Source organism: Eumetopias jubatus, unplaced genomic scaffold, assembly GCF_037043125.1.
Source record: "Eumetopias jubatus isolate StellerSeaLion01/CBP00866 unplaced genomic scaffold, mEumJub1_p1.0 scaffold_4, whole genome shotgun sequence".
Taxonomy (NCBI): domain Eukaryota; kingdom Metazoa; phylum Chordata; class Mammalia; order Carnivora; family Otariidae; genus Eumetopias; species Eumetopias jubatus.
The window spans coordinates 16261026-16274451 of NW_028274810.1; the positions used below are offsets into that span (position 1 = coordinate 16261026).

General features: G+C 41.8%; 1 protein-coding gene across 1 annotated transcript in view; it reads left to right on the forward strand.

Moving 5' to 3' along the window:
* Positions 1-7113: 7113 nt before the first annotated feature.
* LOC114207994 (mitochondrial adenyl nucleotide antiporter SLC25A24) overlaps positions 7114-13426 on the forward strand; it is a 49971-nt gene continuing 43658 nt past the window's right edge. The window contains exon 1 of the mRNA XM_028102086.2: positions 7114-7475. Within this exon, the coding sequence (XP_027957887.1) occupies positions 7293-7475 (183 nt within the window). The 5' untranslated portion in view covers positions 7114-7292. The remainder of the gene's footprint in view (positions 7476-13426) is intronic.

Sequence of the window (13426 nt, forward strand, 5' to 3'; positions counted from 1 at the left end):
TGTGTCCAGCACAGTCCACCAGGCCTCAAAACGCATAGACTTATGTCGAATTTCCAGGTAGTCTCACTGAGGCTCCTTGCTCTAAGCTGGAAGTGAAGGGGTGCAGACCCCTTTCCCTAGGTGGAAGGTGAGGTTGGGTAGACAGGGGGGCTCAGTGTGGCAGCAGCTCTCTCCAGATACCCTCTTCTAATCCAGCCCCTTTGACCCTCGGTGTGGGTGAGGGCTTCAAGGTCACAAAACTGACTTTCCACCACCACATCCTTGGAAAATTCTGCATTATGGTCTTGCGTATCATTTTGGAATAGGTTATGTGCTGTTTTGGTATCTTAATCTAAACTTCTATTTAACTGCCTGTTAATTTTGCATTACTTTATATAAAATTTGTGTTCCTATATGTTGCTTATAAATTTAGTTTTTGTTAATTGGATCTCATCTTTCCATTGACTTTAATAAAAATTTCTGAGATGCTTTATTGTTTTTATCTGACTTGTTTTCAAGTGGAACTGACTTTTGGACATTTGACAAAGAATCTGATATACTGAAACCCAAGTTAAGTTTGATAAAAAAATCTATCTGTATGTCTACATCCTCTTCCAGAAAATGCCCTTCTCCCCTTTCCTTTTATGTGGACTCACTGGGAACTACAGGGCATTGACAGAATCCTGGGCTCATGGATTGTCCCAGAGGTGAGCACCTAACCTCACGAGGAGTCCCTCATGAAGATTTGGAGAGTTTAGTACCAGAAAGAGTGTTGAGAAAGGCTCTCTCTGGTGCCTGAGGTAGTATGACATAAAACCGAGAGCTTTCTACCATGCCTAGAAAACTGTGCACTGTGGGAAAATTTGAAAACAGGAGCACGGATAGGAGCAGAGACATGAGAGAGAACCTTGAGGCTCTTCCAGTTCATGGCTCTTGTTTCACCCAAGTTCCAGATGCAGTCCTTCTCTTTCTGCATTAGTTAAATCAAATTGGATTTCTGGCCTTTGGGCTCCTGAAATGCTATCTCCTGATAGCCCACTAAGGTTTCTTAAAAAAAAAATTTTTTTTTAAACAAAATATAAAAATTAGATTTTAATATGACTACAAATTTACTGCACACACACACACGTAATATAGTGCCTTATGCAGAGTCAACATCTAGAAGATGTTTGAAGCTGTGTAGACATTTAAAGGAGGGTGGGTTAATTAAAATCGACAACAGTAGCAAGAATCAGGACTATAACAACCTTAAAAAATGACACAACTTTGACAATAGAAGGTTTCAAGGGTTACAAAAAGAACTTTAACCATCTCATCGCCTTTTTTGGAGCACAAAGTTACATTATTTACTTCAGGGCCTAAATAGATGACTGAGTCACTGAGCAGTCATTCACAGGGATTATGAAGTTCCTGATTTGGAAGAAACGTTGATTTTGTTATTGATGGAAGTGTGCTGTGATGCATTGTTTTTGCAATATATAAAACAACTCTCAAGGATAAATGTATTACTTTTCTTCTGTTGATGTACTTTAGTTTTGTTAGATTGCACCATGAATGAATATGGACAGAATATGTTTTAAGTGGAGAAAAAGTTTGCTGTTACACCCCAGTTTTAAATAATATTTTAGTTTGTATCTTTTGTTAGTGTAGTTTAGGGATCCATAACTATATTGATGACTAAAGAATAAAGACCCACGTATCTTCTTTCTTTTGATCCCCTCCTGCCTGCACTCTCCCCTCCCAGCTTTTAGTTGGCACTGATCACCCTTTATCTTTAGGTTACAGTACCCTCTAGTGAGTTGTTAGCAACATTGCATTGTGGCCATTTTCCCCAATAGTGGCTGCTTTTCCTTCAGAAGGAGAATAATACTTTAAAAATGTACTGAAGAGATGAACTTTCTGCAAGTACTTTCTGCAGGTACAGCGCCATTACTACAAAGAAACAAGTGAGGGTAAGTTCGAAGACACTGCAAAGACATAAGCAGACATATTTTAACGTAAAAGACATTCAAAATTTGAATATATGTAGCAAAAAGGCATGAAAGAAAAAAAAACAGCAAAAACTTCTGTTTTAAAATGAGTGATGAACACAATAGCCAAACTGTAGAAAGAGCCAAGATGTCCATCGATAGATGAATGGATAAAGAAGATGTGGTCCATATATACAATGGAATATTACTCAGCCATCAGAAAGGATGGATACCTGCCATTTACATCGACATGGATGGAACTGGAGGGGATTATGCTAAGTGAAATAAGTCAAGAAGAGAAAGTCAATTATCATATGGTTTCACTTATTTGTAGAACATAAGGAACAGCATGGAGGACATTAAGAGAAGGAAGGGAAAAATGAAGAGGGGGAAATCGGAGGGAGAGATGAACCATGAGAGAGAGACTCTTGACTCTGGGAAACAAACTGAGGGCTACAGAAGGGAAGGGGGTGGGGGGAAAGGGTAACTGAGTGGATGGGTGTTATGGAGGGCACATGTAGTGATGAGCACTGGGTGTTATACGCAACTGATGAATTACTGAACACCTGAAACTAATGATGTACTCTATGTTGGCTAATTGAATCTAAATTAAAAAAATGAGTGATGAACACCTTAAAATGGGAAAATTTGCATTGTAAATTTCTTTCTGCACAGCATAACTTTAAAAAGGGATGTTTTCTTATTTTATAGATACTTAAAAATTTTTTTTTCTTGTTTTATAGATTATTAATTTTATTCTTATTTATACAACCCAAACTTCTAGCTACACAATCCTGGAGGTATGATTCAGTTATATTCTCTCTCCTTTGACTAAATTGTATGCTCCATGAGAACAAAGACCCCTTTATATTTCTATATTCAAAAATATTTAAAACCATGCATTCACACCAATACCACTAATTCAAAAGCAACACTCTAGAGTTCATTCTAGTTTTCCCCATCGCATCTTAGTAACTCATTTCTCTGACAGCAAGAAGCCTAGCTCTCTTTATCCTCAACATATTTATTTGCTCAAGCCCCTTGTATGTAACCAACCTCCCAACCCATTAGGCTGCTGCCCTGCTCAGCCAATTTTTTTCTCTGAGCTTTAACCCATGGTGGGCAGCTTTCCTCAAGCCGGCCTAATGGCTTTTGACTGGTGATGAAGGAAGGAAGGGAGAATGCAAGGGAGAGAGGGGAGAGAGATGGATGTAGGCTTTACAAGCAAAAATATAGGTATAGGATTTTGACCCAATTTTCATGATTATTGATTCTTCAATAAATGTGCAAACTTTTTTCATTTTAAAGTTATCAGGCTTCAGAACAAAATTTACACAAATTTTCACAAACAAGACATTTTTTTTTTTTATATAAAGATTTTATTTGAGGAGCACCTGGGTGGCTCAGTCATTTAGCATCTGCCTTCGGCTCAGGTCATGATCCCAGGGTCCTGGAATCAAGCCCCGCATCGAGCTCCCTGCTCCGTGGGAAGCCTGCTTCTCCCTCTCCCACTCCCCCTGCTTGGGTTCCCTCTCTCACTGTCTCGCTCTGTCTAATAAATAAATTAAAATCTTTAAACTAAAAAAAAAAAGATTTTATTTGAGAGAGAGCACGAGCAATGGCGGAGGGGCAGAGGGAGACGGAGAAGCAGACTCTCCGCTGAGCAGGGAGCCTGACATGGGGCTCCATACCAGGGTCCTGGTATCCAGACCTGAGTCTAAGGCAGATGCTTAACCTAGTGAGCCACCTAGTTGTCCCAACTGAAGACATTTTAACAGTCTTTGATATAATTATTTCCAAAGTGGTGAGGCATGTGGTTTTGAAGCCAATTTGAACTTGACACAACTGTTTTGGAATGGGAAGTATTTACAGGATTTAGTAATAAAGACAAACTTTCAGTAATTAAGTGCCATATTTTTATGACTGAGCTGTCTACATTTACTTTTGGGGGGATTAAGAGTAGTGGATAGGCTGAGCAAGAGACAGAATTCACCTTGTTATCTGGACTTCTGTCTCCTAAATGACTTAGAAAATCTGGGGAGAATATTCACTTAGCTTAATGTGATAGAGTCAAAACTTAAAATGATCATTGTCTTTCTAAAGACTACTAGGATATTCAAGTTTAAAATTCATTGTATGATAAAACTATCTTTCTAGTGATGGTGATGGCTTTATATCAAGTCAGTCAAATTCTTTCACATAGCCCCCTTTGTAATTGCTTAAATTTGAGAAAGCAGTGACCAGGATTTTGACATATAGTTGGTCCTTGTGGAGAGGCTGAGACTTTGGTCTTAGTAGCACCACACAATAACTACAGGGTCCAGTAGATAAGAAAAGGTAAACTTGTGAACATCTAGAATGATCATTTAAGTGGATTCTTTCTAACAACAAGGTGTTCAAAGTAAATGCTGAAAGAGGTCTTTGAAGACCAATATAGATGGAATTGATAAAGTCTGAAAGTTGTCCCAATGGAAGATGGTACTACTTAAAACGGCTGGAAGCTGGGAAAAATAGATGCAAGCTGAACTGGGCTGAACCTTAACTTCTGTCCTGACCACAGAAATGAACTGGGTTAAGGAAATCTGAGTGAGTTCAGGGTTCCTCCTCTTGATCTCTGTAGGAACCACTGGTCTTTGGGAATTATTAACATTGAATAGGGATGCCTTCTCTCATGCAGATGTTTAAATGTCTATGTAAAGTTTTATTCTCTCATGCAGGACGTTTCTGTTGTTGATTTTACTTTTATTCTGTATGGTAACAGTGTTTTCTTAATCCATTGTGGACATTTTACTATTGTGAAATACAGTAAAAATGATTTATTGGAAAAGTGAAATTAAAAAGACAATCCATGAGTTATCATCAGATTCAACAAACAAAAGAACTCCATCAAAACTGCTATAAAGTTTCTAAATGCTTCTAAATCTTTGATTTAGCTTGTTGTGAACAAGTAACGGCTTGCAGTCTGGCACTAGCGTGCAAACCACACTTTTGAGTGGTATTACTTTCTACTAACAGAGTGTCTCAAACTTTAATGTAGGAAAGGATCACCTGGGGCTCTTGCGTAAGTGCAACTCTGGGGTGGTCCTGAGACTACTTCCTAAAAAGCTCCCAAGTGATACTGATGCAGCTGGTCTGCAACCATAGTTTAGTGTAACACGTCATAAACTGTTTTGATTTTCACACTGATACTTTGAACTAAGAATTCTTATGCTATTTTACTCATGTTTAAGTCAGGTACTAATTAAAGTCGGATTTATTGAGGTATAATTTCCACAGAGTAAAATTTAACTTTTTTAGTGTACAGTGGTGTGCATTTTAACAAAGTCATAGTTGTCTAACCACCACCATAATCAAAACCTAAACCGTTCCATCACTCCCCAAAGCTCTCTAATGCTCTTACATAGTCAACACCTGCCATCCCACAGCCCCTGGCAACCCCTGGGCTGTTTTGTTTTCTGTCCCTATAGTTTTGCCTTTTCCAGAATGTCATGTAGTGTATTGTATAGTAGTTTATTCCTTTTTATCACTGAGTGGTGGTCCATTGTATGAATGTAACGCAGGTTGCTTATCCATTCACCCATTTAAGGATGTTTTGCTTGGGTTTTGGTGATCATGAATAAAACTGCTATAATCTTTCTTGTACAAGTTTTTGTGTGAACATAAGTTTTCTCAGTCAAAATTTCGACAGGCAATTCCTGTAATTACTACCCAAACAAACAAACAACCCCAAAAAAACATTCAAGTGTGGGATGACTATTTCAAGCAGCCTCTCTTGAGTACAGAGTATCCACAGTGGAGGTTAAAAGAGGTTTTTAAGGATATAAAATTTGATAACGTTGGAAGGCTTTTCCCAAGGAAGAGGATAATTCTTAAGACTGGAAATCAGAAGTAATATAAAGAAATAAATTGGCCTCACAGTGATTTAACTGAACAGTCCTCAATTTACAAACTCTAGATTCACATATGTCTTAAATATATAAAACGGTATGAGGGGAAGTAAACTCAGGGTTTGAGTTCCTGGGCTTTGTTGGAAGAACTAGTGTTTGTTTAGTGATTCAGAAGATGTGGGGAGAGCCTTACAAGTACCCAGTTGTATCTCCTGTAGATAAAGGAATACAATGACAGTTTCTATTAAGCAGCAGTGAATGAACAGAATTATTACAGTTAATGATATCTCATTTGGCACTTGTGAGTAATAAGACCTTTCGTATACAATATACAACCTCGTTATGAGGCAGATATTCCTACTCTCATCTTACTGATAAGAAGCTACTCAGAGAGGCTCTGTCACATTTCCAAGTTTACAGAGCGGAAGGATTAGGACCCTGGCATTTTCGACTTCCAATGTCCCTTATCTTATTCCACGTTATGAAGTAAGCCCTAAGCTTGTAACTGCATCCATCCTGAGAGAGAGGGGCCTGAGGTTTTGCTGGCAAGTGCTCCTGGCAAATGCTGTGATTTATCAGATCGCACTAAGCGGTAGAGCAAAGTAGTCCCACTTTTTACCACCTCCTACCTGGATGAACCTCGATCTTTAAAACTGCCAGAAAAGTTTCTGGCGTGAGTTTCTCTTTCTTTTACCCCCAGTTTTATTGAGGCATAATTGACATGTAATATTGTATTAGTTTTAGGCGTTCCTTTTGTTTTTTAAATTGCTTTCAGATTTAACTCCTCTGCTTCTTAAAGCAGAACTCCCAGCCCAGGTGCGCACTCAACTTCCTCATTTTTGTCAATAGAAAACAGGCCCAGAGATGTGTAATATCTGTGGAGCCTCAGGAAAAAGTCCGAGATCTGTGTCGCCCGACATGTCCCAATTTCCGTGCTGCGAGAACTGACTACCTGTGGGCAGTTTGCAAAGACTCCAAGCTGTCAGGGAAAGGGGCCCTGAAGTTGAGTAACCTGAGCTTCGAACTGTCCTCTCCCCCATTCCCCAAAACTTAACCAGCGAATGCCCAAACCCAAGGCCTCTGGGGGGCTTGCTCCTTGACCCTGCGCCTCTGACAGTTCGACGGGGAACGAGCAGAACTCGATTCCCCGGGTCCCACCGCTCCTCCCGACACCCACCCGCGGCCCTTTCACTTCCTGCGCGTTCCAGGCGGCGCCAGGCCCGCCCCACCACGCCTCCCGGGGAGGCCGTCGCCCGGCGAGCTCCTCCCCGAGTAGCAGCGGGAGCGGCCACTCCCTGACCGCCAAGCCGGGCTGGGCCGGGGTCTCTGCTCTTTCTCCCTGCACGCCGCGGGCCCCTCGAAGCCAGGCGGTGGCCGTCGCGCGGGTCCTCGACGCGCCCGGCAGTCTTCGTCCCCGTGACTCCCCTGGGCTGCGCCGCCCCGCGCCTCCGGGACCATGCTACGCTGGCTGCGGGGCTTCATGCCGCCCGCGGCGGCCTGCCAGGACGCGGAGCCGCGGACGCGCTACGAGACCCTCTTCCAGAGGCTGGACCACAACAAGGACGGCGTGGTGGACATCGGCGAGCTGCAGGAGGGGCTCAAGAGCCTGGGCATCCCCCTGGGGCAGGACGCCGAGGAGGTGGGTCGCTGCGGGGCGCGGCTGGAGGGCCGGGAGGGCTGCGGAGATTCTGGGCGCCGGCTGCAGGAAGGCGGAGCTGTGGCTTCCAGCCCGCGAAGGGGTTCCGAAGCTCGGGAATGGGGAGCGAGGCCAGTTACCTCCGGAGCGGATGCGCGTCAACACCTGATAGCCTACTGGTATTTTTCCGAATGAAATTAGTGCGGTGAACACGGTGACCCACTGTAACAACTTAAAAAACGCTGTTCCATAGTACCTTTGGTTTGAATGCATCCCGGGTCCTTCACCTGCCTTTTTGCAAAATTTAATCAAAAAAATTTTTGTTTAGCTCTCAGCTTTTGCAAGCATTTAATCAAGGTTTTGTTTGTTCGGCTTTGTTTTGTTTTGTTTTAAGCTCTCAGACTTAAGTGGGCCCCACGTTCTTAAAAAGGCTCACACTTTGCATCTCTTAGGAGCTGCTTTGTTATACACCAGCTAGTTTTGTCTAGTGTTTCAGAACTTTTGAAAACCAATCCTGTGTATGTTTCCTCCAACTTCCTGTTGAGGAGAGGCAACATTCCATGGTTTAAGACCTTCCTTAATGTCCTAAGTACATAAATTGATCTAAAGGGTTGGCGGGTCGCTGAGCAGTTCCAATTTCTCTGAGTCATTTTTAATTGTGTCTCAGAAGTTCAGCCCCTTTGGCAGGGTGGAGATACTTGGAACCTCTCCAACCCCTCTGAAACATAAGAGGTTCCTATCCTGAAAGGGAAGGTGATTAAACTCTTAAGAGCCAGCAACTGTTTCACAGTTATATTTTAAGCTGCTCATTCAATGCCTTTAGTAGTTACAGGTCCCTTTAGTTTATTTACTATGTCTTATTTAGTCAGATTTAGTAAGTTACAATTTTTAGAAAACTGTCTATTTTGACCAAGGTTCATAATATTCACTTAGGATTTTTTAAAAAGTTCTGACTATATGCCCTTTCATTTCTGATATCGAGCTCCATCCCCCCACTTCAATCTTGCCAAAGATTTGTCTATTTTATTTATACGTTGAAAGAATCAACTTTTGCTACTTTTTGCTGATGGTCTCTTTTCAGTTTTTTCTTATTAATTTCTGTGTATTTCCTTTTATTTTGGGTTTACTCATTTGCTCTTTTTCTAATTTTTTTAGTTGAATGCTTGCTTCCTTAATTTTGAGCTACAATATCCCTTTAATCACTTTTTTTCTTTAAATTCAATTAGCCAACATCATTAGTTTTTGTTATGGTGTTCAGTGATTCATTAGTTGCATATAACACACAGTGCTTATCACATCACGTGCCCTCCTTAATTCCCATCACCCAGTTACCCATTCCCCACTTACCTCCCCCCTTTAATCGTTTCTTTAGCTGCATCCCACAAGTTTGTATTTTCGTTTAGTTCCAAGTATTTTCTAATTTCCAATGTGATTTCATCTTTGACTCAGGAATTATTTAAATGTGTCCTTTAAATTTCCAAAGACTTCCTTTTTCAGTTGGTTCTTTGAATATATGAATAAAATACACAAGCCTCTGGCAAGGTTGATTAAGAAAATACGAACTCAAAATCAGGAATAAAAAATGTGTTTAATTTTCCAAAATTTATATGTGAACAAATCATAAAGTAAGTTGTATAAAATCATGTGTATGCAAACATACCATAGGATGGCATATATTTATCACTGTCATATATATGTATTTTATACATAAGCATAAAATGTATTTTATACATACATATATACATATATAATATCACTTCCTGTGCTTTTGTTAGATGTTATTAACTAATCCCAGCACTCCTGACTGGTACCTTCTTCAGTAAAAGGTTACTAATGGTTATTTATGGATGGTAGGAGTTAAATTACTTTTTTACTTCTTTACAATTTTTGTATTATTTCAATTTTTAAAAATAATTGTATATTATTATGATTAGGGGAAAAAAGAGGTTTTTGTTTTCATTTTTGTTTTGTTTTTATAAATATCACCTCCTCTGAGATGAGTCTTTCCAGACCACCCTCTGTGGAAGAGTTGATCACACCCTACTATGTGTAGGTCCTTGGTCTCACATGTCACTACTATTACAATTTTCAGAAGGTGTTATTTTTATTGACTGTGCCCTCCACTAAGACCAAGCATCTCGAAGATGAGCGTCATGTCTTAGTCATTTAAGCACAGTAGTACAAAAAGATTTAGGGCTGTGATTTGAAACAGCCTAAATAAGGCAGTGGCTCGTTTGAGATAATTATAGGAAAAAAGAGATAAAATTTAATTGTAAAGCAGTTATTAGTGCTTGTATTTCCAGCATGTATAGGACAAGATGACCAAAAATCCTCCTACTGCAAGATATCAAGAAATGCTGGATAAAATAAGATAAGCATTTTTTAATGAAAACTTTTTTTTAAGAGCAATTTTAAGTTTGAGAAGAAGGTACAGAGATTTCCCATATACTGTCTGCCCTTGCATATCACGTACACAGCCTTCCCTACTGTCAACATCACTCAACCAAATGGTACTTTTTTTAAACCAAGGGTGAACCTACACTGACACATCATTATCACCCAAAGCCCATAGTTTACCTGAGGATTCACTCGTGATGTTGTATATTCTCTGGGTTTGGACAAATATGTAATGACATGTATCCATCATTATAATATCATACAGAAGATTTTCACTGCCCTAAAAATCCTGTGCTCTGCCTATTCATCCCTGCTCCCACTGCTGATCTTTTTATTGGCTCCATAGTTTTGCCAGATAAAACATCTTTTTACATGCATAATAAGAAAAAGCTAATCAAACTGTCTGGGTTTAAATCTTGGTTCTGCTGCTTACTAGTTAACTCTGGACAATTTTCTTTTACTCTCTTTTTTTAACTGAAGCATAGTTGACACACAGCATCACATTCGTTTCAGGTGTACAACATAGTGATTCAACATCCCTGTAGGTTCTGCTCTGCTCACCACGAGTGTAGGTCCCATCTGTCACCATACAACGCTGTTATAATACCTTTGACTGTATTCCCTGTGCTGGGCCTTTTATCCCTGTGACTTATTCATTCCATAACTGGAAGCCTGTACCTCCCACTCCCGTCACTCGTTTTGCCTGTATCCCCACCCCTCTCTGCACAATTTTCTTAATCTCTCTAGCCCCAGTTTCCTCATCGGTGGCAGAGGCAACACTAGTACCTGTCTCAGAGGGTTATTGTGGAGAATAAATGAATTAAAATATGTAAAGTACTTAGAAAAATGCCTGGTAACCTAATAAAGAACTCTTTGCAAGTTGGGTGGTGAGTGAGCCAGCTTCCAAATCCCATGTTACCACCTCTTTTTTTTTAAAGATTTTATTTATTTATTTGAGAGAGAAAGAATGAGAGAGAGAGAGCGAATGAGAGGGGCAGAGTCAGAGGGAGAAGCAGACTCCCCGCTGAGCAGGGAGCCTGATGCGGGACTCGATCCTGGGACTCCAGGATCATGACCTGAGCCGAAGGCAGTCGCTTAACCAACTGAGACACCCAGGCGCCCCACATGTTACCACCTCTTGCGTTGGACCACTCTTGGTACTGTCAGTTCTGGTCTTCTGAGGGGCAGAAACCAAGATGGGATTGGGGGTGCAAAAGATTTATTGGGAGAGATGCTTGTGAAGGGTAAGGGAGAGGGAAAAAAGGAGTGAGTTGAGGTCTTAAGACCATGATACAGATTTAACCCCTGTTAGAAGAGTTCAAGAAGGAATGATTTGGGAAGAACCTCAGACCAAAGCGCAGTTCTTAGAAAGTCTCAACTAAGCCAATGGGGGGGGTCCCTGGGGGAAATGTTATCAGTTAGTGGAGTCCTATGTCGTTGGCTGCCCCGTGCTGGTACCCTGCTGCGACTAGTCGTTGGCTGGAACAGCCCAGGACAAGCATGGACTTGGTGTGAGTGCTGCGGGCACAAAGGTGTGCCGCCGCAGGCAGCCTGTCGTTTGGCCCGGCTCCCACAGCAGGTTCTCTCAAAGGGCCTTCTGACCTAGCCACCTCTCCCTCGTGCAACACAGATCTGTGTCTCTCTATCAGCTTGGGGAGTGCTTCCTCATTGTGCTCTGCCTCTCTTTCTCAGGGAGGCCAGAGGGACAAACTACTGTCCCCATTGCTTCAGTTAGTCACCGCTGGTACTCCTAATTTCCCTTTTGGGCTGTCTGCTTTAAATTCCACTCAAACTCCGCTGTAATCTCTGCAGGTCCTCGTGACTTCTGGTGGTGTGCCCCAAACCTTCATTTGTGAGGGGTCAGAGCTTTGCAAGCCAGTGTTGTTGCGTGTGCCCGTTCGCAGTGATAACTGTGCAGACAGCATGTGCGGTGTCCACATGGGTCCCCTGAGTCCATTCCTATTCCTCTCTGTCTCCATTGCGTAAAAGCAGCCCTGTCTCCTGCTGATCGAGGTCAGCGTATACCTACTAAGACGGAGACTTCTTGCCTGTTGGTCCCTGGACACAAGGAATTCCAAGTGTCCAGGTGGCAGTTATAGCTTGTAGTTCACTGGGACCCTTGCTGTATTCCCTGGCAAGAGTATGTCCTGTTTGGGGACCACAGACTAGCCCTACAGAGCCCAGAGTTGTGGGAGTAGGAAGCAAAAAGTCCCAGTGGGTCACTCGGAAGGCTAGTAAGTGGGACCGCTCCTGCTTCTGCCTCTTGGTTCCTGGACTCATGTATTCTTCCTGCTGGGGGAACTCTACAGAGGTCTCTCATTTAGTGCATATACTGCATCCTGAAGGCCGGCAATTCATTTTTGCCAAATATTGTTTCCTTGGTGGTGCTTCTGTTATGGTTTCTGTAGGCCATTCTAGCATCCTGTGAGGATGGCTGCTTCTGGATGGTATGGTGTATGGTATGGCCAGTGGATCTCTTGGTCATGGGCCCACTTCCACACCTTTTACTATGAAGCAGACTCCCTGGTCAGATGCTATGTTGTGTGGGGATTTCATGCCCGTGGATCAGGCATTCCATTAGCCCCCAGATAGTGGTGCTGTCTAAGCCTTTGTGGGCAGGAAAGGGAAACCCCTACCTAGAAGAGGTATCTATTCCTGTGGGGGTGAGCCAGTGCCCCTTACCAAATAGGAGGCCTCAACATAACCGACTTTTCACCTAGTGACTGGTTGGTCTTCTTGAAGAATAGTGTCATATCGGGGGCAGACAGGGGCCAGGTCATGAAAGACATTTTGGGCCCACTGAGTGGTTTGGATTTCATATGAGTAATGGGAGCCTTGAGAAGTTTTAAGTAAGAGAGGGACACAGGCAGACTTAAGTTTTGGGAAGATCACTCTGGTGGCTGTATGGGAAATAGATGGAGGAAGAAAGGGCTATGAGGCAAGCCTGGGTAACAGTAGCCAACCAAATACTTGGAATTAGGATTACGTGGTCAGTCTTCATGGGGGAAAATTTCAGAGGCATAGGTCAAGGGTTTGCATAATGTCAAGGATTAGGGAGATTGTCTACCTGAGTACCTAGAAATGAGAACTATGAGGTGACTCTTCAAGGGAAAGTTTCAAGATAATAGTTTGCATGTAAGACAGATACCCAGCTTGAAGAGAAATCCTTCTAAATTTCCATCTGATTTTATCTCCTTTCCATGTTTCCAAGCTTTTGTAATGAATTTAGCATTGAGAAGAGGGCAGATGTCCATTTAAGTTCCTTCAGACCTTAAATGGAAAGAATATGGAACATAAAAGTGGAGTGTAGAAAACGGGCATAAGGGATACAATAGCTAACCATTATTAAGTGTTCCAAGACTACCCAGGGAAAAGACTTCAAAGCAAGTTCTGCTTTTTAGAGTATTTTCTATTTTATGTTCACCCTCCTCCTCCTCCTTAATGTTTGTTTTTTGTCAAAGGCCACATTAAAACATTCTCAAAGACAGTCATTTGAGGTACTCTAAGGAACAGGTTTTAGAACATTAAAGAATAGAGGAAATAACCTGAATTTTAAT